The 23,990-nt window shown below is 42.8% G+C and overlaps 4 protein-coding genes across 8 annotated transcripts; 2 read left to right on the top strand and 2 right to left on the bottom strand.

Annotated features, from left to right (window-relative positions):
• Nucleotides 1-3,937: 3,937 nt before the first annotated feature.
• On the top strand, nucleotides 3,938-4,924 carry LOC135638381 (early nodulin-like protein 1). Its single transcript, XM_065151496.1, has 2 exons — nucleotides 3,938-4,183; nucleotides 4,260-4,924. The coding sequence occupies exons 1-2, from the start codon at nucleotides 3,997-3,999 to the stop codon at nucleotides 4,727-4,729; spliced, it is 657 nt and encodes a 218-aa protein (XP_065007568.1). The 5' UTR covers nucleotides 3,938-3,996; the 3' UTR covers nucleotides 4,730-4,924.
• Nucleotides 4,925-6,224: 1,300 nt separating this feature from the next.
• Nucleotides 6,225-7,647, top strand: LOC135635355 (early nodulin-like protein 3). Its single transcript, XM_065146379.1, has 2 exons — nucleotides 6,225-6,557; nucleotides 6,637-7,647. Exons 1-2 carry the CDS (start codon nucleotides 6,377-6,379, stop codon nucleotides 7,443-7,445), a joined length of 990 nt encoding a protein of 329 aa, XP_065002451.1. The 5' UTR covers nucleotides 6,225-6,376; the 3' UTR covers nucleotides 7,446-7,647.
• Nucleotides 7,648-10,090: 2,443 nt separating this feature from the next.
• On the bottom strand, nucleotides 10,091-11,486 carry LOC103979709 (uncharacterized). Its single transcript, XM_009395891.3, has 3 exons — nucleotides 11,189-11,486; nucleotides 10,746-10,971; nucleotides 10,091-10,631 (listed from the first exon to the last, which is right to left on the bottom strand). The coding sequence occupies exons 1-3, from the start codon at nucleotides 11,411-11,413 to the stop codon at nucleotides 10,216-10,218; spliced, it is 867 nt and encodes a 288-aa protein (XP_009394166.2). The 5' UTR covers nucleotides 11,414-11,486; the 3' UTR covers nucleotides 10,091-10,215.
• Nucleotides 11,487-14,999: 3,513 nt separating this feature from the next.
• Nucleotides 15,000-23,910, bottom strand: LOC135585762 (protein SPA1-RELATED 4-like). 5 transcript variants are annotated; one of them, XR_010495601.1, is made up of 8 exons: nucleotides 23,071-23,901; nucleotides 22,806-22,963; nucleotides 20,495-21,461; nucleotides 20,275-20,421; nucleotides 19,832-20,143; nucleotides 17,489-17,548; nucleotides 15,123-15,458; nucleotides 15,000-15,033 (listed from the first exon to the last, which is right to left on the bottom strand). XR_010495601.1 is itself a non-coding variant. In XM_065146344.1 (7 exons), exons 1-7 carry the CDS (start codon nucleotides 23,743-23,745, stop codon nucleotides 15,270-15,272), a joined length of 2,508 nt encoding a protein of 835 aa, XP_065002416.1. In that variant the 5' UTR covers nucleotides 23,746-23,910; the 3' UTR covers nucleotides 15,000-15,269. The 5 variants fall into 5 exon arrangements, 3 of the variants coding, with proteins under 3 accessions (XP_065002416.1, XP_065002425.1, XP_065002430.1); XR_671273.3 differs by having other exon boundaries at nucleotides 15,000-15,458; nucleotides 20,252-20,421; nucleotides 23,071-23,900; XM_065146344.1 differs by having other exon boundaries at nucleotides 15,000-15,458; nucleotides 23,071-23,910.
• Between the last annotated feature and the right edge of the window lie 80 nt (nucleotides 23,911-23,990).

The raw sequence follows: 23,990 nt of genomic DNA, 5'->3' as shown, positions 1-23,990 counted from the left end.
CACTTTATATTAGATGATGAATATATTGTCATATCCTTGGATCATGATATGAGATCAATTCCCCTATAAACACAAACACTAAATATTCTCGATCATAGATTATTCGAGAGGGACATCAAGATAACCAAATAGATTGGTATACTATATATCCATCCATATGGTAGATGTAGTTGGTCTCATAGTTACTTATGTGGGGACACTCGAGATATAGTGCAAGTGCTCATTGAATAACAAGTTCACTGAATGATCCGCTTACGGAATGTTCGTTGGTTAATGATACCTCATCGTAAAATAATAATTTTATATTCTCAATTATGCATTTGGTCCTTAGACTTGAGATACCAAAGATGTCATATTCGAATATTACATTCTTTGATACCATACTTATAGGTATGAAGGTTTCAGATTTAGCATAACTAGTCATCAGGAGTGGTAGCCAACCTTACGAGAGCAATTGAGTCTTAATAGAGGATCATCCACTCTTAGTATTATAAGAGAAATATCTCATGCGTTCTCACTCAGGTAAATCCTTGGCTAGGGTTGATCGAATTATTATGAATCTAATAAGCGAGAGATTCAGAGTGGGAGAGAATGAGTTGTTTGGGAGAATATGATCAGATTGAGACTTGGATAAATTTTATATAGATCTGATAGTGTAATACCTGATATATGATCTCTGATATATTAGATTGATGAGAGACTATAGATATACAATAACTAAGGGCAGACAGATCCAACGGATTAGATCCCTTGTACCATATAGCGATTATAGTGTAGTAGCATAGTACATCCATAATCGATGAGTTGAATGAATTATTATGAGGATAATAATTCACTGAATAAAAAAAAAAATTGATAGGTGTAACTCATAGCCAACTCGATATTAGGCATAGAGAGTTACACACATATGGTGGATGATACGACAAATAAAGAATTGGATATGTGATATCTAATAAACCATTGTTTTATTCGATCCATTGGGTGAAATCCAATAAGAGCTTAGAGTAGATATTTGGATAGAGATACAATTTTTGTTAAGCTATGGATAATTATATAAAGATCCAGTGTTCAATATGAGAGGGTAATTTGATGAAGATCTAATACCCAATAGGGTAGGATCTATTATGGTTAAGTTGAGACGACTTTCTATAAATAGGAGAAGGGCCAAAGGGTCATAGGCTTGACTCCTTTGGCTGCTCACCTCCTATTCTCCTCTCTCCCTTTCCTCTGAAAACAACAAAAAGGGCGGCTCATTCTTGTTTTTGATGCTTTATGGTGGTGCATAAAGGCGAGGAAAGAACGTATCACAAGAGAAAGTGCGTTGCCATTTCATTCATCGTGTGTATCACCGCTAGAAAAGAGTTTGTGAGAGCTCTTTCATCCATGGATAAGGATCTACAGATTGGGGATATACGATCTCCCATAGGTAAGAATGTCTCACACATATTACGTAGTTTTTGGTTTTACGAGTTTTTCGCTCCTGATCTTCGCATGACGATCTGATATGATTCTTTTGGGAAACTTTATTTTATTTTTCCGCTACGCATGTGATGCTCTCTGTAGTTTTCCAACAGTAGCGTCACCCATTGGTGTCACCCATTGGTCTTACCGAGGTAGGAGTGGGGTAATAACCTATAATATGTTGACAAATGCATGCATTTATTAGGTTAGATTAAGGAATGCCTCAACAGGAATAAGTCGATTGTTTGATGACACTTTTAAAGATGAGGGTCTAGGGCCATTGAACGAATGCTAGCACTATGTTGGTACTTGTGGCGAGGTGGACGTATATATAGGGGGAAACTATGTCGTTTAAGTGAATTGTTGTGAGTCGAAAGTAGTTCTCACCGAATGTTCATGGACAAGGTCAGCCTATGGATGCTCCTACGACATTTAGCCCTTCTTCTAACACCAAAATATTATAAAAAATATATCATTAACATCTTTGTCAGCACAACATGACCCTGATCCATAAGCGAGGAATCATCCGGAATAGAGCGTGATCTCTCTAAACTCAGATCAAGGTCGAGGGTAGCTTCCCGAGCCGATCCCTTCGACGCTTAAGTTAGTATCAAGGTCTCTCATTTGTTAATCTAAAGCTAAGGGTACATTTTTATATTGACCTTGAGGAGATGGAATATCCTATTAAGTATCTATGGAGAAGGCAGTTCGTAATCGACCCCAGTTGTTCCTTAGACTTTTTGAAATATTCCTATGAATATTCTATAAGGGTTCGTAATCGATCCGAGCTGTCCCTTGGACTTCTTGAAATATTCTTGCGAATATTCTATAAAGGAGCCAGCTCGTACTCAGACCAAAGCTACATTTGGACTTTCAAGAATATTCTTACGAATATTCTATAAAGGAGCCAGCTCGTACTCAGACCAAAGCTACATTTGGACTTTCAAGAATATTCTTACGAATATTCTATTAGGAAAGTAGTTCGACTAAAGTTGTCATCTAAACTTTTAAGAATATTCCTATGAATATTCTGTAAGGAGGTAGTTCATAGTCGATCTCCCTGGATTTTTTAGAATATTCCTACAAATATTCTTGAGGGAGATAGTTTATAATCGACCCGAGTTACTTTTATAGAGAAAATAGTTCGTAACAACCCAAATTATCTCTTGAACTTTTAAAAATATTTCTATAAATATTGTACGGAGGAAATAACTTAGAAACTCGGTAACTAAACCGAGCTACTTTTTGAACTCTTGTACACAGGCATAGGAGGGGATTGACCTGGCATGACAAATGATGGTTAATCGATTTTATATTTTCTATCATGATATTTTTTCTTTAAATATGAACGATATTTTTGAAATTATTGTGATGTAATTATTATACTTACATTATAAGAAGACAAGCCTTCAACACGTACTAATTCTTCATATTTTTCACTTGGCTGTACTAATTCTTCGATCAGAAACGACACAGCTGTTGAAGTTACAAATCGTGCCGGCCGAAGTTTCCAGTATTATATTTGCGACCCACACAGTCATCGATGCCGATCCAGGACAGGCCTCGCTGCAGAATCACAGCCGTCCGTCCACGATGCACGCATGCATGTCCTTTGCCCAGTGACGATCACTTGCACAAGTTGTGCAGCGAATCAAGTTGCCACTTGGGTCGCGGCTGGTCCACACGTTGCTTGTCTCATGGGTTCTGCTACCTGTCTTCCCGTGGTCAGCCGAAGCTGATACAGTATGCTAGCTTTGGATTTACCATAATCTTATGAGTTATTTAGACTACGTAAGCACAAAAAAAGACTGCCGCATGCCATCATCTTAATTATTCCGGGAAGGTAAATTACAATTCATTAGAAGGAGGAAAAATATGATCATGTGTGTTCATGGGCCTGGGGACACGACCTCCTGACAAACATGTGGGTGACATGACTGTGTAACATTTAAAACAACCGGTCATAGCACATTTATGTGGTAGATGGAAACCCTCCCTGGCTCACCAACAAATCTTACAAGATGGAACTCCTCATGCACCTTGACCTTCCGATACGAAGCCAATAGCCATCGGATCGAGTGTCCCGACGTAATCAATGGGAGTTCCTAGGAGCCATGCAACGGGCCAAACAGTACGATACCATCCGTCCGATCACCATCATGATCATCATGTTCACGAACTTACGTGCCAACACTGTTCCTATCGTCGTAAAACCCTAACTAACGCCAGATGAACAACTAACGTTCAAAGCCATCCACGTCTCTCTCTTTCCATCACAGCCATGCAATGATCGCACCCTTGTATAAAGCAGACGCTCCAATCTATTCTCGGTAAAGCGAAACGGGGTCGTGACAGCGAGAACACAACTCGGCAGCGAGAAGAGCCGTTTGGAAGCAGCCAACTAACCCTAATGCCACCACGCAGCGACGTACGTCGACCTGCATGCGATCTATTTATACCCAACCGAAGCCTCGAGTCTTCGTTCTTGACTTGCCTCGTGCATCACTCTGTGTTCTTCGGCTGGAGTTGCAGAGAATGATGGCGGCGGTCTCCAAAAGCTTGCTCGGTTCTCTTCTTCTTGCAGGGGTCATAATGGGGTTGGTGACGTCTTCCGAGGCTTATGTTTACGACGTCGGTGGGAGAGATGGTTGGGTGCCCAATCCTTCGGAGAGTTACGACGGCTGGGCTGGGAGGAACAGGTTCCTGGTCGATGACAAGCTCGGTATGCATAGATACCAATCTACTCTGCGCCTTACTCTGCTGTGATCTGCTATACTTTGATGGATGCCTATGTGCAGTGTTTAGATACAGGAAGGATGCGGACTCGGTTCTGGTGGTGACGAAGCAGGACTACGACGCATGCAACGGGGGCAATCCGATCCAGAAGTTGGAGGGAGGCGATTCGGAGTTCAAGTTGGATCGGTCGGGGCCGTTCTTCTTCATCAGCGGCACGCCGGGCAACTGCCAGAAGGGCCAGAAGCTGCAGGTGGTGGTGTTGGCCGTCAGAAACGTGAAACCAGGCCCGTCGCCGCCGGCCCCTCCACCAGCTATCCCTCCGTCACCGCTTCCTCCTTCCGAGCGCCCCACCTCCCCTCCTGCTCCTCCACCATCTCTCTCTTCCAACTCCTCTAGTGGAACTGGTACACAGACAACGCCGTCGCCGTCGCCGATCCCGTCTCACCCGAGCCACTCCTCCTCTCTCGCAGGCGCATCAACGATCACGCTTGGACTAGCGGCCATGATCCTGGGTGGCGCCTTTGTCTACTAATACCACGGGTTGATGATGATGATGGATGATTAATAAGTTTTTGTTTCTTGACGTACTTATTGCTGATGGTGATTGTGTTTGAGGCATTCTTGTGGATGTTGTATTTCTCTTCTTTGTTCTTTTCCAGGGGTTCAAAGTATTTCTGGGTGGTGGGTTTGTATGTGTACCAATAAGAAAGACAATGACTTTAGTGTAGCTGATTTATCTTTCTTTTTGTCTACTTGACGAAGCAGGGATTCGATGACAACACCTTTCAACAATGATCTTATCAAAGAATTATTATTTATTATATAAAACTGACCGACACAAACTTACTTTTATATATATATATATATATATATATATATATATATATATATAATCTCATTTCTCATGTTTTTTATTATTATATTTTTTAATACCTGGAATATGCTTAATCTGACAACAAACCATTATCCCTTTTCCTATCGGTCGGTCAATAGGATGAATCAATTCAATTATAATATTTTTACCTTATGTTATAACTTTTTCAGTATTATCAAAAAATATTTTCATATAATAAAAATACTATATCATAGTGTTTTTATACTATAATATTTTCAGCAATACCATGAAAATATTGTAAAGCAGTAAAAAAATTATTTTTATTATAATACTTTTTATATTACTGAAAATATATTGTAACATAGTGCAAAAATACTGTAATAGAATTGAATAAATCCATCAGAAAGGAGGAAAAAAAAAACAAGATAGGTGATCAAATGGGGTATTAGATAAAGAAGGTAAAATTCTGAAAATGGGGATATTTGTTGAGAAAAATCTAAAAACTCTATAAAATTTGCTCTTTATGTATGCCTACAATAAGTTTTCGTTAATTGATTATAATTTGACTATTAGCTGAATCTTTAAGTGACATTGATATCAGATAGTAACAAGTCATTGTTGAATTGTTAGTATAATAATAATATTATAAAAGATCATCATCGTTGCGTGGTCAACGATGCTGGGCGTCTCGTCATCGTGATCGTGGCGTTGGTTGGCAAGGGCAATGTTCTCCACGGGCTTGCGGCCGACATTTAATGGACTCGAGACGTGTCATAACCCGGTCAGACCTCATTTATGTGGTTGATCGGCAACGTTGGAGCCCACCGACACATAAAACAAAATGGCACTTGTCCTACGTCTCCACCCTCTGATATGAATCCAACCGCTGTGTGCCCCAACGTAGCAAATGGAGTTCCCACGAGCCGCAACACGGTCAACGGCGCAATACGATCGTGATCATGTCCAAGAACTTCACAGGTGTACGCGTCGTGAACACGGGATGACGGCATGAAATCCGTGTCTCGCACGCCGGCCGTCGCATCGTTTCCTCACGAACACGTTGCGGCTGAAATGTATGCAGTCTTCGGACGTTCATTCTCCTCCGGAGAGATGCACAGTGAGTCCTCGCACACGGTGCGAATCCATCCTTGCCAAAGCGAAACATACCTCCCAGCAAAAAAGAGTAATTCGGAAGCAGCCGACTTACCGTCACGTCACCACACCACGGCATGCGTGAACCTGCGTGCAATCTATTTATACCCAGCCAAGCAGTTTGAGTCTTCTCCATTGACTTACTTGCCTATCGCTCCGTTCTGCGATCTTCCGCTGGAATTGCAGAGAACGATGGAGATCTCTAAAAGTTGGCTCAGTTCACTTGTTTTTGTAGGGGTTTTGATGGGGTCGGTGACTTCTTCCGGGGCTTATGTTTTCTACGTCGGCGGGAGAGATGGTTGGGTGTCCAATCCTTCGGAGAGCTACGACAGCTGGGCTGGGAGGAACAGGTTCCGGGTTAATGACACACTCGGTATGTATTCAAGATTTGGTTCTTCGGTGCTGCTTGTTGTTCCCATGTTTCGGATACACTGATGGATTCCTTTGTACAGTGTTTAGATACAAAAACGGGACGGACTCTGTTTTGGTGGTGACGAAGCAGGACTACGACGCATGCAACGTGAGTAATCCGATCCAGAAGTTGGAGGGAGGCGATTCGATGTTCAATCTCGACCGGTCGGGACCGTTCTTCTTCATCAGCGGCGTCCCGGACAACTGCCGGAAGGGCCAGAAGCTGGTGGTGGTGGTGTTGGCTGTTAGGAACGGGGGGAAACCAAGCCCATCGCCGCCGTCCCCTCCACCGGCTGCTGTCTCACCGTCACCATTAGCTCCCTCCGAGCCCCCCACGTCTTCTCCTGCCTCGTCTCCTCCTCTTCCGCCATCTCCTTCTTCCTCTGCTTCGCCTTCTCCTTCTCCCTCTGCCCCATCTCCGGCATCCATCTCCCAGTCTCCTTCTCCATCACCTGCTCGTTCACCATCCCCTTCTTCTTTCACTTTAACTCCAGCCACCGCTCCTACTCCAACAGCAGAGCCACCCAATTCAGGTTCTCCTGCCTCTGCCCCATCTCCGGCATCCATTTCCCAGTCTCCTTCTCCATCACCTGCTCGTTCACCATCCCCTTCTTCTTCCACTTTAACTCCAGCCACCGCTCCTACTCCAACAGCAGAGCCACCCAATTCAGGTTCTCCTCCTCCTCCTCCTCCCCCCAGCTCCCCTAGTGGAACCCCATCTGGTCCAGAGTCATCTCCGTCGCAGTCTTTGTCTCCTCCAAGCCCCTCCTCCTCCTCCTCTATCGTGAGTGCATCAAGTATCACCCTTGGACTGATTGCCATGATCCTTGGCGGTGCCCTTCTCCACTAATTCCATGGATTGATTCACCATATTGCTCATGTTCATGGAGTTTGGCACATTCTTGTGGATGTCGTATCTCCGTTATGTGTTCTTTGTAGGGTGTTGAAAGCACAGCGGGTGGTGTTGTGTACCGACAAAGAGGATACGGATACTATTGTTTGGGTCTCGTATACGAATAAAGGAGGACATGAACGGTGAAGTTTATTGTGAATGATTCATGTTGGTGTTTAGCAATTATACTTCTCGTGTAAGTTTCGCGTCATCAGTCGTGTTGACTTTTGCGAGGGTGAATCGGGTCATTTGAATTGCGACGTTCGTCGTCCCATTTGACTCGGGGGCGTAAGACTAACTCTTTCTGCGACTCGTGGGACAAGTTGTGAACGTAGAGCAGATCCAGACGTGAGATCTTAATTCGCAACTTATCGCGGCTCGTTGTACAGCAGGAAGCTTAATTATACTAATAGTCATGTCGCATTCTTCTCATGACTCGTCTCCTGTGTCGTTACCCGGCATCGACACCTCTTCCACGAACAAGATGAAGAGGACGACAAAATAAACAGCCTCGACTGAAGAGTCGGCCCCACAAAAAAGAAATATTGGGCTGCTTACTTTGAATTAATTGCTCATCAGTCATCGATGCGTCGTCGTCCGTTCTCGTTTTCCACACAGACGTATGAGAAGACAAATAAATGGTCCTCTAAATCAGACAACGGCAAGTCTGAGGATAAGCATACAGCAGTGGATCCGAATTCCTGCTTTGGAGTGACGCTCTTAATTTGGATCGATGTTTCTGGCAGTTAACGAAGCTAGCTACTCTACCCCTACGCCTCCTCGTTTTCGGAGAGCCTCGAGCATGCTGCGGGTGAGATACGCAGCAAGGGAGCTTCTCTTTGCCTTGATGGCCTGCCTTGCTTTGCGAAAAAAACTGAGTGGGTCATAGTTATCCGGGTGTTGGTTGGGTACTTCACGATGTGGGAACTCGTCCCACACGGTCTGGGCGAGGTAATCCTGCACGCATTCGTTGTACGTTTCTAAGCCCGTAGGGAAGACGGGGACGTTTACGTGGTCCTCCAGCTCCACGGGAACCGTCTTCCATTACCGGGCGCCGTAGTCGTCCTTGACATGACAACGTATTTTTTTGTGTGTCCGTGAGAGTGAGAGAGAGAGAGAGAGAGAGAGAGAACCCGGATGGACGAGAAGCGTGGATGGATGGGTAAGAGAAGACGCGTTCTGCAACATGGACATGGTGGGTGAGTCGTCGATAGGGATCTCGTTCTGCAAAATGGACTTGGTGGGTGAGTCGTCGATGGGGACCTCGGACTCGAAAACTGCCAGAATGCTCAGAGACAGCGTCGAACTGTTCAAGCACTGGGCGGTCGGGCTCACCGGCTCATCGCCGGCGCCGCTGCTCTTCTCGGTTGCTACGTCACAGGCCATGGCAGACGCGGAGGAGAGCTACTCTGTTGGTTTCTCTGTCGCTTGACATGGCTCGGTGCATGCGACGAACAACGTCCGCACATATACATACAGGCAATGCAAGCGCTGGCTGCAACCCGCGTGCGTAATATTTGCATCAGCAACATCGGTGATGGTGTAATTAGTTACGTTGACGGGGTAATGGGCCGCGTTGGATGTAATTAGTTCGTATAATTGAGAAAAAAAATCAATTATCACAGTTTAATTTAATTAAAAATTAAAATAATAAGAAAAATTAATAAAAAATTTTGAACCAGATATCTTTTGAAGAACTAAATATATAGATAATTTAACCATTATTTATATTATTTATATATTTTAATTCTCAGTTAATCTATGATTTAAGAATAAGCATCATGATTAATCATCAAAACTTCTTTCATTCTAAAAGTTTAAAGTTACGAACAAATCTATGAATAGGATGTTCGATATAATGCTTATGTATGTTCATATCTTTTACACAATAAATAGTAGATTTGTAGTATATTTAGCAATCACTTTTTTGTTGGCCTTTGTAGCTGTTTCAATATTGTAAACACAAGTTATATAAAATAATCCAAAAATAAACCATCAAAGTAATCATTTTGAGAGTTTTCAGCTTAACAGAGTGGTACAATGTGTCCGTCAATATAACGCTTAAGAGCTACGTGAGTGACACATGATTGAATGGGATGATGGGATGAACATGGACGCCTATCTCATCCAAATACATGCCAGCTGCTGCACCGGCTACCAACTAACACAGTGAAAGACAGTGTTTCCAGGAGAAAGAGATGGAATTGATTGATACAATCAATTTAAATATAACATCAAAATTAGAGCATATTGGTGAGATGCTGTTGTGGATGATTCAAGATTAACTATTGAGGGGCCAATCTTGCCTCACTCCTCTTGTCGGGGGGTTTTCACTACTTTTATCAGTTGCTAAGCCATGGGAGAAGAGACACGAGTGTGGCAGCGTTGGGACCGTAAGAGTCTCTTAAGCATCCATTTGATGGAAGTGTCGTTGTCTACACCCATTCACGAGATGCTACCGAATGCTTGTTGTCCTGTGGATATGCTGCTACCATTTCCTTTCAAATGGCTTGTTTAAGTATATGAACTATAAGACTCATGCTTTAGTATATGACTAGCAAGCAAGAGAGAGAGAGAGAGAGAGAGAGAGAGAGAGAGCAGCCTTTCTACAATACTCGTATGATTCAAGGATGATAGTTTACAGGCGACATTACACTCTTAATTAGGTGTGCCAAAACTGAAGACCAGGTGGAGGTTTCAAGCTCGGAAACGGTGTCGAGTCTCCGATTCAGACGACTTCCACGGCGGTGCGGTGCAAGTCGAAGGTCAACATGGAAGCCCTGAGCTTGGGCTGTGGGTGATCCGGAACAACAACGGCGGCCGGGAAGGACATGACCGGGCCCGTCCTCTCCGGCGTCCCCAGCCACTTGGACTGCATGTACTTGTGCTTCCTCCACGGGGCCATGTGCATCTTGTTGTCCTTCATGCACTTCTTGGCGGCGGCGCACATGACCTTGATGACGCCGCGCAGCTTCTCCGGCTTGCCCACGAACACCTCCGGGAGGCAGCTCACCAGGCAGTTGTACTCCTGGCTGCCTCTTGCCATCTCGAATTCCGCTCGGAAGCGTAGCTCTATCACCAGCCTGACGGGGCCCTTCTTCCCGCTCTTCGTTTCCATCACCACATCGACGTACCGGTGCTCCCCTGCAACCATTTCGCCGAGCAACATCACGCACTGCGGTTGTACGTCGATATCGTGTCGGGTGATCCATTTCGTGGAACACCATGAGCACCGAAAGGAGAAGCGTCCACGAGTACCTGAAGGGATGTCCGGCGATCTCCTCCATTTGGACTTGCACAAGGCGCTGTTGTATCCGAGACGGTGGAGCTGCTCCGCGACGAACACTAGTGCGCAGTTCCGGCATTCCTTCGCCGTGCTACTCGAGCAAGTACAGACGACGCCCTCGGCCCGCATCTTGTTTACGGCGTCGTTTGTGCGCTGCAGTAGCTTCACCTCCGTGGAGCTGGTCCGAGAAAGGGCTTCCTATATCCATCATGGGGAGGAGAAATGAAGGCTCGGTTAGATCATCGGATTCAAACAAGAACTTGCAGGTTTCGCAAGAGAGGCGTTAAAACACGCGTTTCCCCTTCAAATCGAATAGTTTGGACAGAGATTCCGGCCTTTTCATCTTCGTTTTCATGGACTCGGACATAAAAGATCAAATCTTTGCAACGTAAATCGCCATGTCGTAACGACTTACTCGTAGAAGCTGCTGCTGTGACTCCCAAAAAGCCTTGTTCTCCACGGCGCCGTCGCTCGTCCCCTCGTCGCCGCTGTCGAAGCCATCCCCGCCGCCGCGGCAGCTGCCGTCCGGGCTCTCTTCGGTACCGGCGCCGGATCCTCCTCCTCCTTCTCCTTCCTCCAAGAAGCTGAACACCGTGTCCGACAGGCTCATCCGACCATCCATCGCCTCCACCAAGCCCATCGAAACCCTCAGCTGCCTCGCCGAGCTCGTTTTGCCCTCTTTCTCTGGGATCAACTCGGCACTGCGATGCCGTCGACGGGGCGCCCTTAAATACGAGGAGGTGGAGCCCACGGCGACGGCGTGGGCGAACGAGCCGCCGCGAACATGAGGGGGACAGCGCGACGGTCTACGCGGCGGATGCTCATTGGACCCGTGTCCGGGGGTTTGGTTTCCGATGAGAGAGGGGTTGAACCCAGCGCGGATCCACGTCAGATACCCGCGTCCGTGGCTCAATTATTGGCGTCCTTTCCCCAACCCGGTCTCTTCTTATCCCTTCCCCTTCCGGTCGGGAGCTCGCCCGTCGCTGCCGAGTCACCGATCAGGGTCGATGGCTACCCACGAAAAGAGCGAGGTGGGGCGTTACATAGCGGGACCCATTTGTTCCGTGAATGAGAGAGGGTGTTTTTTGTGTTTGGTGATTTCGGAGAGAACAGATGATCAAAATCACCGGATATGGAGAGGGAAGCGGGAAGGGATATACTTGGGATCGTGATCGGGACACCGCACCTGAAGAATATATCCTTATTTAATGCACTCCGCTCACGGGTAGGTGGGTGGAGCCTGCCGCGTCGGTTATTTCACCGGGTGGTATCGCTAAAACAGGGCAAGGAAGCAGCTGCTTCGTGCCATGCTAGTAGGCAGGATTGGGTCGGATAAAGTATATCCCGAACACTTATCCATGTTTGAATGATGATGGATTAATTTACATGGAGCTGTATGCTTCGATGTAAGGATACCCACCCATACGACTCCCATCTCTACTCGTCATTTATCCTGCGAGATAGTATGGATGGATAGATAGGTGGGTGGATGAGACAGATGCTTGTGATGATCATTATCATGGTTGGGAAATATTTTAGATTGGATGCCGATCGATCGTCGTATCCTAAGCATCCTCGATCTTAATCGAATACCCGCAATCACGTCATTCTTATCAGCAACAGCAGCAACAAAACAAGCGAACACTAGAAAACAAGAGTGAACAGTGGGGCAGACCGAATTATTGCAGAATGAAAGAGGGAGAGAGAGAGAGAGAATAAAAGAGTGGAGTTTTGAGGGTTCTTATCCTGGATGTCTGCAAGCAGAGGGACCGCAAACAGTGAGAGCGAGGCAGCTCCGCCACCAGCACCAACCGGCCAAGGGAGGCCCACAGGGGAGGCTTCCTATCCGACATGTGTCTGATGTTACCAGGTCAATCGCGTCGGCATCTAATCACAGAATGTGGACTGTAGCAGGAGGAGAGGGAGAGAGAGGATGGTGATTTCGGTGGTGGCGATTTGCCCACGGGTTTCGTGACTCCGGTTTGGCAGAACGTACGAGAGAGAGAGAGAGATGCTCGTGAACTGCTACACATGCCGACGGGGAGAGAGTCGCAGGAGCTCAAGCCTCTCTTTTAGTCGAGGCGTCGCAGTAAACGTGCCTTACAAAAGCAAGAATTAGATGTCAGAGATTAATAATTACATAATAAAAATAAAAAATAGGTATAAATTCAATAATCTATATCGATTACGAAAACATAAATACAGAAAAAGAAATGCTCTCTCGAGTTAACCAAATCCGAGCTCGAAACTCTATGCTTCTTCCTATATTTATAGAAATTTGGGATACTTTTCTCGTAATCCAATGATAACATCCTAAAAAATAGAAAAAATAATTTTCCTCTCTCATTAAAATTTTAAAATATATGCAATATTTACAAAAATAAATCTTCATTTATATAGCTTAAATATAATCAGAACTCCATATATTACTTGCTCAAATTCTTAGTATAATTAGGCAGTAAATGAAACTAGTCAACCGGTTCATCGCATGTTCACGTCACGTGCAATCAGCCTGTATGATGATCAAGCATCACGTACACGTCGATGTCAACTGTACACTTATTGAAGTGGCTGATAAAGTTTGAGGGTCCACAAGACTCGGATGACGAAGGCTCGTCCCACGTGGCGCTCTCTCTCTCTCTCGTCCCTGTCAACTGTATACGCATTGAGGTGGCTGATAAAGTTCGTGGCGTCGAGGCAATGAGGAAGAGGTCTGTGATTGCCAAGTGTACGTGGGGTGGACTACTGAAACGTGGGGCGTCCGCACCCTGTTTCGTCGCCGCCCTCCGCGTCTGGAATTGGCGGATTCTGATCCCGAACGTTCTCGGTGGTTTCATCCCCTGCCAACTTTGTTGTGGGTGTCGTTGTCCTCTAATACAAATAACCCATACGGATCAGTTTGGTTGCTGCTAGATGTTGGTCTCTTTAGAATTAGTAATCTACTTATAAATATTTCATCAGCTACAAAGAGATGTTCTCTATTTATTTAGGATGTAGCAGATCAAATTTTGCAAGTAATAGGATTGAGAATTCAAAAATTTATTCATAAAAAAACAATCAATCAACAAGATTAAGAGCTCAAAACCCTCCATCCGATAAATTTTATACCAAACACAGTTATAAAAAGAAAATTCTTTGCGAAAAAAAGAAACAGATCATAAATCATCTGGAAAACGTCTCAAAAAAATTCAAATGAATGATTTCATCATTTTCGTATTCTAGTAAAACTAATAGGTAAATTTGAAAGGCCGAAAAATGAAACCATATGTCAAACATGAAACACGTACCACCAACATCCACAGCTTCGATGTCCTCCTCAATCTCTACCATCCAAAGTGTACCACGTTTCGGAACAGGGTAGGTCTTCTCCTAAAAAGGACAATAAAATATGCAACCTGGGTAGAAAAGAATACTGCTTTCGACAGTATTCACCTGCGGATCCAATGACTCAGTGTTGGAGACATACAACATTAAGAAAACAAAGCTCCACGGTAAAATGCATTCTTTACTCCAATGTTGCACACCGTGTGCCAATGGAGGAGTCTACCGTGCACACCAAAGATCAACAGACAAATAAGTTTTAAGTCATGCCGAGAGAAGATTGCACACACCTGTCAATGGTTCGTAAGCCAACCCCATAAACTGATGAAGCGTCTGCATCTCGACATCTACCAGTCTTTCCATCAATTACTAGGCAAAAAAGTACTTCCAACAAACCACAACTTCAAAAAAAAAAAAAACAAGAGAGAATACATCACATGCAACAGTGATTCTGTGAGAGATGCTGCTGCTATCAACGAGGGCCTAAACAGTGGTGGGTGTACTGTGCAAGCGCCGGTTTTATCTCGATGGCAGCAGCATCGGCCTCCGAGAGGCTATACCCACTAGAATATCAAAGAAAAAGATGGTGAACAGCTAAAACAATTTTTTTTGTTGCTGATGAACTTGAGATGTGGACCTACCAATGCACCAAATTGCAGTGGAAACAAACTTTTAATCAGGAAAACCAAACATTTGATTGAAAAGCCTGATCTGATTAACTATGTACCTCTAATTAGTGATGCATGCACATGAACCATTCATTCCCTTGTAGCCTAGAATATCAAAAGTAAAGAGAAGGTGACCCAGTTATACTAGTTAATCACACTCCCAAAAAGCATGATGTAGACCACCCAATGCACCAGATTGCAAGGAAAACATACCTTTAACCAAGGAAACCCAATCAGTTGATCGAAAAGCTTGATGTAATCGACTATATACCTGTAACCAATGATGTACATGAACCATTCCCTCTTAGTCTTCCTCTTCTTCTTTTCCTTTTTTATGATACAATATGTTAACTACTTCACCTATAATTAAGTAGAGGCTCCTGCTAACTTCACCGTTCCTACCACAGCCACTTTTTATCATTCTTGATTGCTTCTGCTGCTTGACAAAGCGATGAATGCACTAACTTTTTACCACGAGATGACAGCCGTTATCTTTGAACGCTGAACTTAAACCATCTCCAAGAATTTAATGTTACCACTGGAACTTGCAGCAAGCAACATGGAAGTCTGGCCTCGCCAGCACACAGAAGATATGAATTGTGATGTGTCATCAACTTCCTTGCCAGATATCGGGTCGATAATGCTGAATTTGTATGACAACACTGGCATAGGAAAAGCTTTGGAATAGACAAAAACCTGATCCAAGACATAAAAGAAACTAATGGGCATGTCAGGGATTAAGCTAATCAAAGGCATTATTATATATTGATATACTCCAAGTAGATATTGCTTGCTATGAAGGAATCATGGATAATATGTTTACCGATGAATAAGCTTGACTGAGCTTAGAAAATGTCTTAGCAACATGCAGTCCATTTTGACTAATGTGACAGATGAAGAATCATTTGGACATCACAAGGGACCAACATAAACTCTTCTCTTCCTGCAAGGTAATTGAACCAAAAAAATGCCACTTTCCTGTTGTTTTCTAGTGTATTCAAGCAGCATTCTATGTTACCGCTTTTGAGACAATTCTTGAGCATTCCGTGGTATGTATCATTTATGATCGCTCACTGAAACTTCCTTGTTCAATAATGATTTCATCTAATGAGTTGCCTAAGTATTTGAAAACAAATTAAATTGGCTTGAACCAAGTATGCACACCCACACAGTACAAACTCATGTACATGCCAGTGTTGCAATTTAAGCTTGTCTTCCCAATCCCCATAACATACCAACTTCTTCGAGAGTGCAATTCGCTTCGAGTATAATGGTAACAATATGGCCTTCAAAACTTCCAAATTTCTATTTGTGTTGACTTGCATAACTTTCATATCTGTGATGATCTACTGAAACATTGGCCCTAGGACTTGTGCTTAGGTCACAAGATCCTTATTGACAATGGACCATTAAACACATAGCAAGCTCTGAAAATAGTCATCAACATATTTTTTATAATGTAAAACTTCGGAAAAAGAAGAGTCAGCAATATATATGTATAAATATTCTAAAGGTTTATTCATCATCTTATTTGCTACGATGATCTAATTGGGTAGCTCCCAGAAAGACCAAATTCTTGGAAGCATGATATCGTGTTGTGACTCTAGCCATCGTCTGAAATGTAGTCCACTTAGTTTCTTTGATAAGAAAGAAAAACAGAAGCCGGAAAACCAGAAGTTATCCATTCCAAATACCAGACACTAATTACACAATAACACTAATGGATATGTATGCACACACGAGGGGATGAAGAGAAAGAGAGGGAGAGAAGAGAGAGAGGGAAGGAGGGGTGAGAGAGAGATAAATAATTTAACAAGTATCTTTTCCTTTTCCTCCAATGTCATCCTACCATTCTATTATCATGCGGCTATCTCTTGTAACACTTTTTAGCATAGAAACATGGCAAAGATTGAAGAAATACACTGAACACTAGGACACTTCTAACAGTAGCTGACCTTGTCTGTCAAATCAGTCTAAAAAGGTTTCGTATGACTTAATATGCCCTCCAGGCTTATCTAGGGCATCCATTATCTCTCTATCTCAAAAAAAGTAGTTTTTACAATTTAGGAGGTTATGCAATGAATGAAAAGGGACAAGAGTCATTCAAAATTTACAACTGATGTATCAATATCTCAGTTAATCTCTCTGTCAAAACATGCATCAAGTGCCATGTGGTTCACCACTGAACTCCAGGCTTCATTTGGCAATAACTTGCAGCAACCAACTACTCCAATTATATAGTTATCTAAATTTTAGGCATTTATATGAGCCCAAGAAGTCACTAATATTTTCTAATTTGGCAATCCTCTATTCTGTCATCATATATTCTACTCATGAACTGAATAAAATCAATGGAACTTATAGAACTGTAACTAATGCCTTTAGATGTTCACATTATTTAATAATTTGCTTGAACTCATTGACAAACATTTGTTGATTCAAAGCTGCTGGTGGCCTCCAATAGTTGTCATCTCATTTATGAAATGTAAGATATGTCTTGGTTTCCTATTGATAATATTTTCCCAAGCTCCACAGTCATGGTATAGCCACCAGAGATCAACAAGTTTCTCCCACAAATTATATAAACACGTGAACTGACTAACATAGCTCACAAAGATCTTGTCAATCATTTCAAATCCTGCTTTCACCACTTCCCACTTAAGAAAAAAAATTGTATCATATATCCCTTTAACAGCAATATTGACAGAAAGAAGCATAACACATACCTCATTTGTTTCAGAGCCTGTCGCGATATATCCATCAGAAATAGACAGGCCAACAAAATTCTGGCGAAAGGAAGAAGCAGCAGAGCATCAAACCACAAATACGAAAAACCATCAGAATGAATTGTTCAGAATATAAAGAAACCGATTGATATAAGAAAACAAAGGGGACGCAGATAGATGCATTTTGAAGCCTAAAACTAGGAAAGATATTGTAGAATCCAAATTATATCCAGAAAACCAAATCTGCACAACAAAATCCAGAATGAATGTAGCAGCAATCAGGTCATATTTCTTATATATATGGAATATGTTATTCTGCTATTAGAACCATATTTCGAATTGTTTTCATTTCCATTGCATCTCAGTTGGAAACCACAAATAGAACAAAGCTATCAGATAATGCAAGATCTGTATGACGTAGCGAGGACCCCAATAAGAGTAGCATCTAAAAAGATGATAGTATAAAGAGTACCATTAACTTTTCTTAAGACTAAAACTTTGACACTGATGAGTGCAAACCAGTTTGACAATGATGATAGTATAAAGAGTACCATACAAATATCCTGAGTCTGGTAAAGATTAAAACTAGCACCACAAATGCACCAACTCCACAAGGAAGTGGATGCTGACATGAGACAGTGCAACCTATCAACAGAAAGTTAAGAATCAATAGGCAAATAAACCTACCAAGAGAAGCTAGTAGTACAGATTATAACTCAATAATGACCTAGCAATATCCATTTTGAAGTTCAAACAAAGTAGAACAAGAATACCCAAAGTCAAACTTAGAGATATGCATTCTCCATGTGAGAAGTCCTAGATGATTATCTAAAAGACTAAAACTGAATTGAATGTCTCCAAACCATCATTAGGAGCTTTGCTCCCTGTCCATCCAGCACAGACAATATTAATCATTCCAAAGAGGGAACAGTAACACCTGAAACCCCAGTATTGTAGCATACAAGCAGAACAAATTTCATAAATATAACTTCCTTATAATGATAAGCATTATTTCAGCTTTTATATGTTTCAAGGAAAGGATAAAGACGTATGTAGATAATTGAAAGAGTCTCCATAATCAATCTTGTCGCTCTCCTTGGAGACTGGACACATGCAAGCAAAATGGAGACTGAAGGAAACTATTTGACATGTGAGTTCTCCATCACATTTTCTCTTTTTTTTTGTCACCCTTTTTTGTCTTCTTTACCTGATTGGTGGTGCCATTAATATTCCTGCTTTCAGGCCCAATGCAGGTGCCAGCTGCAATTAGTTCATTGCTCTTAACTTCTAAGACAAACCTAGATAAAAGGCTTTTCAGGGCATATTCAGCATCAATTATATTTCCAGTAAGTACTATGAAATCTCTCTACTTATTTCCAATAAAATGTTCTGGAGGTCCCTCTATCTCTCCTTGCACCATAAGTTTGGATGGACTATATCCTGCCTAGCTAGTGTATTCATAAGTACATTGTAACATAACAAAACCACCTTCATCGAGTTTGCAATACTTGTCTGTTGGAATGACCACAAATTGCAGTTCTTATTTTCCCTGTAACGGTAACATCATATATCCATCTCATAAGCCCAATATCCATGAGATTAACTTTCTGGATATGTTGTTCCATAACCCACCAAATATAGCAAGCTTAAAAGATTTTATATTTAATGGGCACATGACAATCACACAACATTTTAAACCACTTTTCCAATCTATCCAGTTTTAACTCTAAACAATATCCTCTTGTTAGCCTCCTTATCCTCTTGAAATGATATTCAGATTAAAAATATAGGAAGTTTCCATTGTTCAAAGAATTAAAGATTTGCTTCTCAAGTATAAAAACCTTTCTTCCTTTATTTGAAGTTTAAATTAAGAAGATGACAAAATATTGATGACAAAAAGACCATGAAAATTATCCCAAGAAAAGGATGGGTAAATTTACCAAAGCTCATAGACTATCATCAACAACAGGTGCACTATTACATGAAACCCTATTTCCTTTCCCAATCCAAAATTCCAACACTCAAGTAGAATCCACAACATTGATGACAAGATAAATAATTTGTTACAGGGGTACCAAAAGACACAAATTCTTGATGCGACTGAAGGCATTATAAAGACCTAAAGGCACCTATCTCATCACCTGATAATAACAGAAAATGCAATTTAATAAATAAAAGGAGCTATTGTTTCTTAGATTATAATTATTAGTTTCAAAATGCTAGATAAAGTACTTGTAACTAACTTACTTATCTAGCCTGTTGTACCAAATAAGCAAGTCTAATTGCCAACTACCAGTAACAATTCAAGCAACAGGAGTTAAAAGTTTTAACAGGTCAGCATACCTTTATATTTATATGCCCCGTGAAAGTCTGAAGAGGAGTTTCTATCATTCTTGATATACTTGTGGACAAGTCCCAAAGCTTCAATGAACTATCAGTAGATGCAGATACGATAGTTGATGAATCCAAGTATTTCACATAGCTCACTGTCTTCATATGATCAGCTAGTGTACAGCTAGGTATTCTCAAGTTCCGCAGATCATAACAATAGATCTTATGATCAGCAGAACCAATTGCAAGAGAATATGCAGAATCCGGTTGAAAGTGAACGGAGCACACATTTGCCTTGGTTTTGACTGTACACACGCTTCCAGCCTGAAAGAACAATCATTTGATATATTCTTTATTCTGTATTGTAAAGAAAACTCATCAACATAAAGCCAATTGATTAGTGTGGTATATATAGTTCAAAAGCAGACATACACCAAGTGCAAGAATAGAATTGCCTGATTGATATTCCATATCTTCACAGCACCATCATCACTACCACTGGCCAATTTTGTTGGGTCTGCAAGAGAGAAGTCAACAGACCATACACGTCTCTCATGCTCCCGCATTTCTGCAAAAACTTGGCTCCTCGTAGCATCCCACACCTGATTTGAGTTTGCATTTACACACAAAATCAAAAGACAAAATTGTTAGATTAACAAACAAAAAATGCAGTACCTGTACAACACCCTCGAAGTCGCTGGAGGCTATATGGCTCTTAATATAATTGTTCCAACAAATACAGCTTATTTTTGATGTATTTGTCATTTCTGTTACAGGATAATGAATGTCACGGTCACCATTCAGAATTGTGTCACATTCAAAAACCTTAATTTTCTTATTTACACCAGCAGTAGCAAAAAATTCTTTATCCCGATCAAAGCCCATGGAACATACTAAATTCATTGAATTCAGCAGATCACCATGCTTAAGGTCAGCCCTAACTTTCAACTTGCTGAATGCTAGATATTTGCGCAAGCCATCAAGGAAAGGATTTATCCATTCACTTTTCGTTTCACCAGTATTTCCTCTCCTATATACTTTATCGTCAACTGAGCTTCCCTCGGTCCTAATCATTGACCCTCTGCCACTACTGGTAACTTGAAAGAATTTGGTTACTGATTTGCCTGATGGTTTCATTTGCCTGCATCTTGCAGAAAAATAAGCTGCCTCCAATTTTTTAAAGTTCTTCATCAACCGTGAGCTCTTTGATAATGCATTTTCCTGAATTTGCTGATCTGTTTCTGATCTTGCACCTTCAGCAACATTCTCCTCAGGAACAAAATTCTGAAGCTCAGGTCTGAGGCGTTTTCTAGAACCAGAGCTGTATGAGTGCTCATCCATCACGGGATGCAATGAGGCTTTATCCAATGTTCCCACAGCTGAGTGCTCATCATTGTCCAGTTCTTGGTATGACTTCTTTTTGAGGATTGACTGCTGATGTAGGACCTCCTCGATATCAGCAGAGAGAAAACAGACGGTATCATGCAACCGATCAGCAATTTCCTTCTTTCTTTGCTGCAAATGCAAAAGAAAATCCAGCAGTAATTCCTGATCTTCAATCTCTTCTTTTAACTTAATGGCTGCGTCACGCTCCTCCAGACTATCCCTTGGTTGATTAAGGAACTCACTATGTAATACCTCACTGTATTATATGAAAAAACAAGGTCGTTAACAAAATGACCACCAGGAAAAATATAGGCAAAATGAGACGTCAATAAATGCACAAACACTTGTGTATACATCTAATCCAAATGATATTTTCATTTAGAAAAGCACTAACCAGTCTTAAAGTCAGAATGAAGTTATTCATCAGGCTTACAAGGCAGTCGCTCTTTGAAAGAGCTCTGGATGGGAATTTAACACGTTCAACCACCCTAGGCTCGTTGAATAATCACATCAACAAGTAAATATAATGAAAGATCAACTTGACATCTGCAATAATCTTTTGAGCTAGATATGTCCAGAACCAGATGTGTCTATGATTCTTAATTTGGCTTACGCATGTTAGGCCATGTAGTTCTGAAAAACTAAATCTTTCACTATTTACCTTTAGAAATTTAGATTCTTCAGGTAAAATACTCATCCTACTAAGAAAAGTTTGTCATAACCTTGATTCTAGTAGCATCCATATGGCTTCAACATTCTTCAAACAAAAAGCATACTTATCACAAATAATAATACCAATTTTTTTCTAATTTGAAAAGCGAACGAAAGAATAACTTATTGTACTATTTTCCCTTGACAGGAATCCTTTTATGTCACCAAGCTTGATCAGGCAGGCCTCTAGGCAAAAAAATGAGTCCATAAGCCTTCATCTTTCTTCAAACAAAAAAGCATAATAATCAGAATAACAAATTTTGCTAATTTGGAATGTGAAACACTAACTTATTGCACTATTTTCCCTTGAAAGGGATCCTTTTATTTCACCATCCTTGATCAGGCAGGCCTCAAGGCAAAAGAATAAATGGCGACAAGAATTTTGTATCTCACCAAGCTTGATCGGGCAGAGGCCTCAAGGCAAAGAATGCGTCTATAAGCCTTCAACATTCTTCAAGCAACAAGCATAATACTCGCAATAATTATTTTTGCTAATTCGGAAAGCCAAACAATAGCTTATTGTACAAATTTTTCTTGACAGGAATCCTTTTTGAGTTACCATCCCTATTGATCAGGCAGGCCTCGAGGCAAAAGAACAAATGGTAAGCTCCTCGGTCTTGTGAGGTTCTTGTTTGCTGGTGACAATCTTGCCTGAGGTATTATCATATGAACTACGAAGACATGAGCCTCCCGAGTTCACATTTAAATATAGAAAATAGAAAAAGACAAAGTCATTAAGGGTTTCACGAGAAACCTAAACGAAGTAACGTGCTGCATCAATGAACCTAGGGATCTATATATCAATATATATATTTTAGATGGTATACGCTCAAGCATTTAACCATTCTTCCGGCGAGGACGGAACTCGAAATCAAGATTTGAGACCCACCTCATCTTCGGCCGGGTATCCGGTTGAGGGTGCAAGAGCCACAGACAGAAGGAAGCTTCCTTAGGCCACTTGAGCAGCAGCTGCGGTGGTAGAACCCGGTGTCTCAAGTTGGACATGGTTATAAGCTTCTCTTCCAGCGAGTCGAACGTGCAGAACAGCTGGGAACAAAAAAAATCCCATCCCAACTAACTATCAAACCGAAGAAGAAGAAGAAGAAGAAGAAGAAGAAGAAGAAGAGAGAGAGAGAGAGAAGATTTTTGCCAACCTCGAAGAGAAGAACGCCTAATCGATAGATGTCCGACGCAAATGTACCCGATCGCCCGGTGGCTTCTTCTGGGCTCGTGTACCAGATGGACTCCATCAGCAAGATCTTCTTCAGCGGGAACGCCGTCCGATCTCCCGCGCCCACGTCGCCCTCCCCACGCTCCTTGGTCTCCTCCAAGCACGCCGAGACCGCCGGCATCTCGGAGGCGCTCTCCGGAGTTCCCGTGGCGCCCCGCTCCCCGAACCCGTCGGGCGACCCGGCGCCGTCCTCGGAGGAGTCGGAGGAGGAAGAGCAGGACGCGGACTCGATGAAGGAGACGCGGTCGAGGGAGGACATGACGAAGCAGGAGGGGCGGACGTTGCCGACGACGACGCCCTGGGCGTGGGCCGCGCTCACCGCGTCGGCGATCTGGCGGAAGATATGGAGGCACTGGAGGAGGTCGACCGCGCGCCCCGGCTGGTCCAGCCATTCCCGGAGGCTGACCTCCCTCTCGTTGCCGAACCCGGCCTCAAACCCCGCGGCGGCGGAGGGGGAGATCGGGCGGCGCCGGGGCTCCTCCCCCTCCTCGTCCTCCTCCGCGCCATCGTCGCCCTCCCCTCTGGAAGCCGCACGGAGGCTGCCGCTGGAGGCGACACAGGCCGTGTTGGGGCCGGACGCGGCCTCAGAGCCACCCATCTCTCTCTCTCTCTCTACACACACACCTCTTTTACTTGGCCAACAATAATAACAGTTGAGAATCGAGAAGGGAAACAAGAAGAAGACGGGAGCGAGAGATAAGGAATCGCTGCAGCTTCAACCTGCGGATTTGAGCCACATATTCCCGGTTTCAATTGCTACCCCTCCATTTCTTTAACCTTTTCTCCTATCCCTCTTCACTGCTTTCCATGTCCCTTGGAGCGCCCTCCGCCTCACAAAACTTG

Source organism: Musa acuminata, chromosome BXJ1-3 (genome assembly GCF_036884655.1).
Source record: "Musa acuminata AAA Group cultivar baxijiao chromosome BXJ1-3, Cavendish_Baxijiao_AAA, whole genome shotgun sequence".
Classification (NCBI taxonomy): Eukaryota; Viridiplantae; Streptophyta; class Magnoliopsida; order Zingiberales; family Musaceae; genus Musa; species Musa acuminata.
This window is presented reverse-complemented; position numbering and strand designations above follow the sequence as displayed.

Bases quoted from the DNA above. Each gene is read 5' to 3' on its own strand.
- LOC135635355 (XM_065146379.1), top strand. From the start codon at position 6,377: ATGGAGATCTCTAAAAGTTGGCTCAGTTCACTTGTTTTTGTAGGGGTT. The intron at 6,558-6,636 runs GTATGTATTCAA...TCCTTTGTACAG, and splicing joins CCGGGTTAATGACACACTCG to TGTTTAGATACAAAAACGGG.
- LOC135585762 (XM_065146344.1), bottom strand. From the start codon at position 23,745: ATGGGTGGCTCTGAGGCCGCGTCCGGCCCCAACACGGCCTGTGTCGCC. The intron at 22,964-23,070 runs GTTGGCAAAAAT...TTTTGTTCCCAG, and splicing joins TAGGCGTTCTTCTCTTCGAG to CTGTTCTGCACGTTCGACTC. The intron at 17,549-19,831 runs GTATGCTGACCT...TCCTTTCGCCAG, and splicing joins CGGGGCATATAAATATAAAG to AATTTTGTTGGCCTGTCTAT.
- LOC103979709 (XM_009395891.3), bottom strand. From the start codon at position 11,413: ATGGGCTTGGTGGAGGCGATGGATGGTCGGATGAGCCTGTCGGACACG. The intron at 10,972-11,188 runs GTAAGTCGTTAC...TGATGGATATAG, and splicing joins CACAGCAGCAGCTTCTACGA to GAAGCCCTTTCTCGGACCAG. The intron at 10,632-10,745 runs GTACTCGTGGAC...AAATGGTTGCAG, and splicing joins ATCGCCGGACATCCCTTCAG to GGGAGCACCGGTACGTCGAT.
- LOC135638381 (XM_065151496.1), top strand. From the start codon at position 3,997: ATGATGGCGGCGGTCTCCAAAAGCTTGCTCGGTTCTCTTCTTCTTGCA. The intron at 4,184-4,259 runs GTATGCATAGAT...GCCTATGTGCAG, and splicing joins CCTGGTCGATGACAAGCTCG to TGTTTAGATACAGGAAGGAT.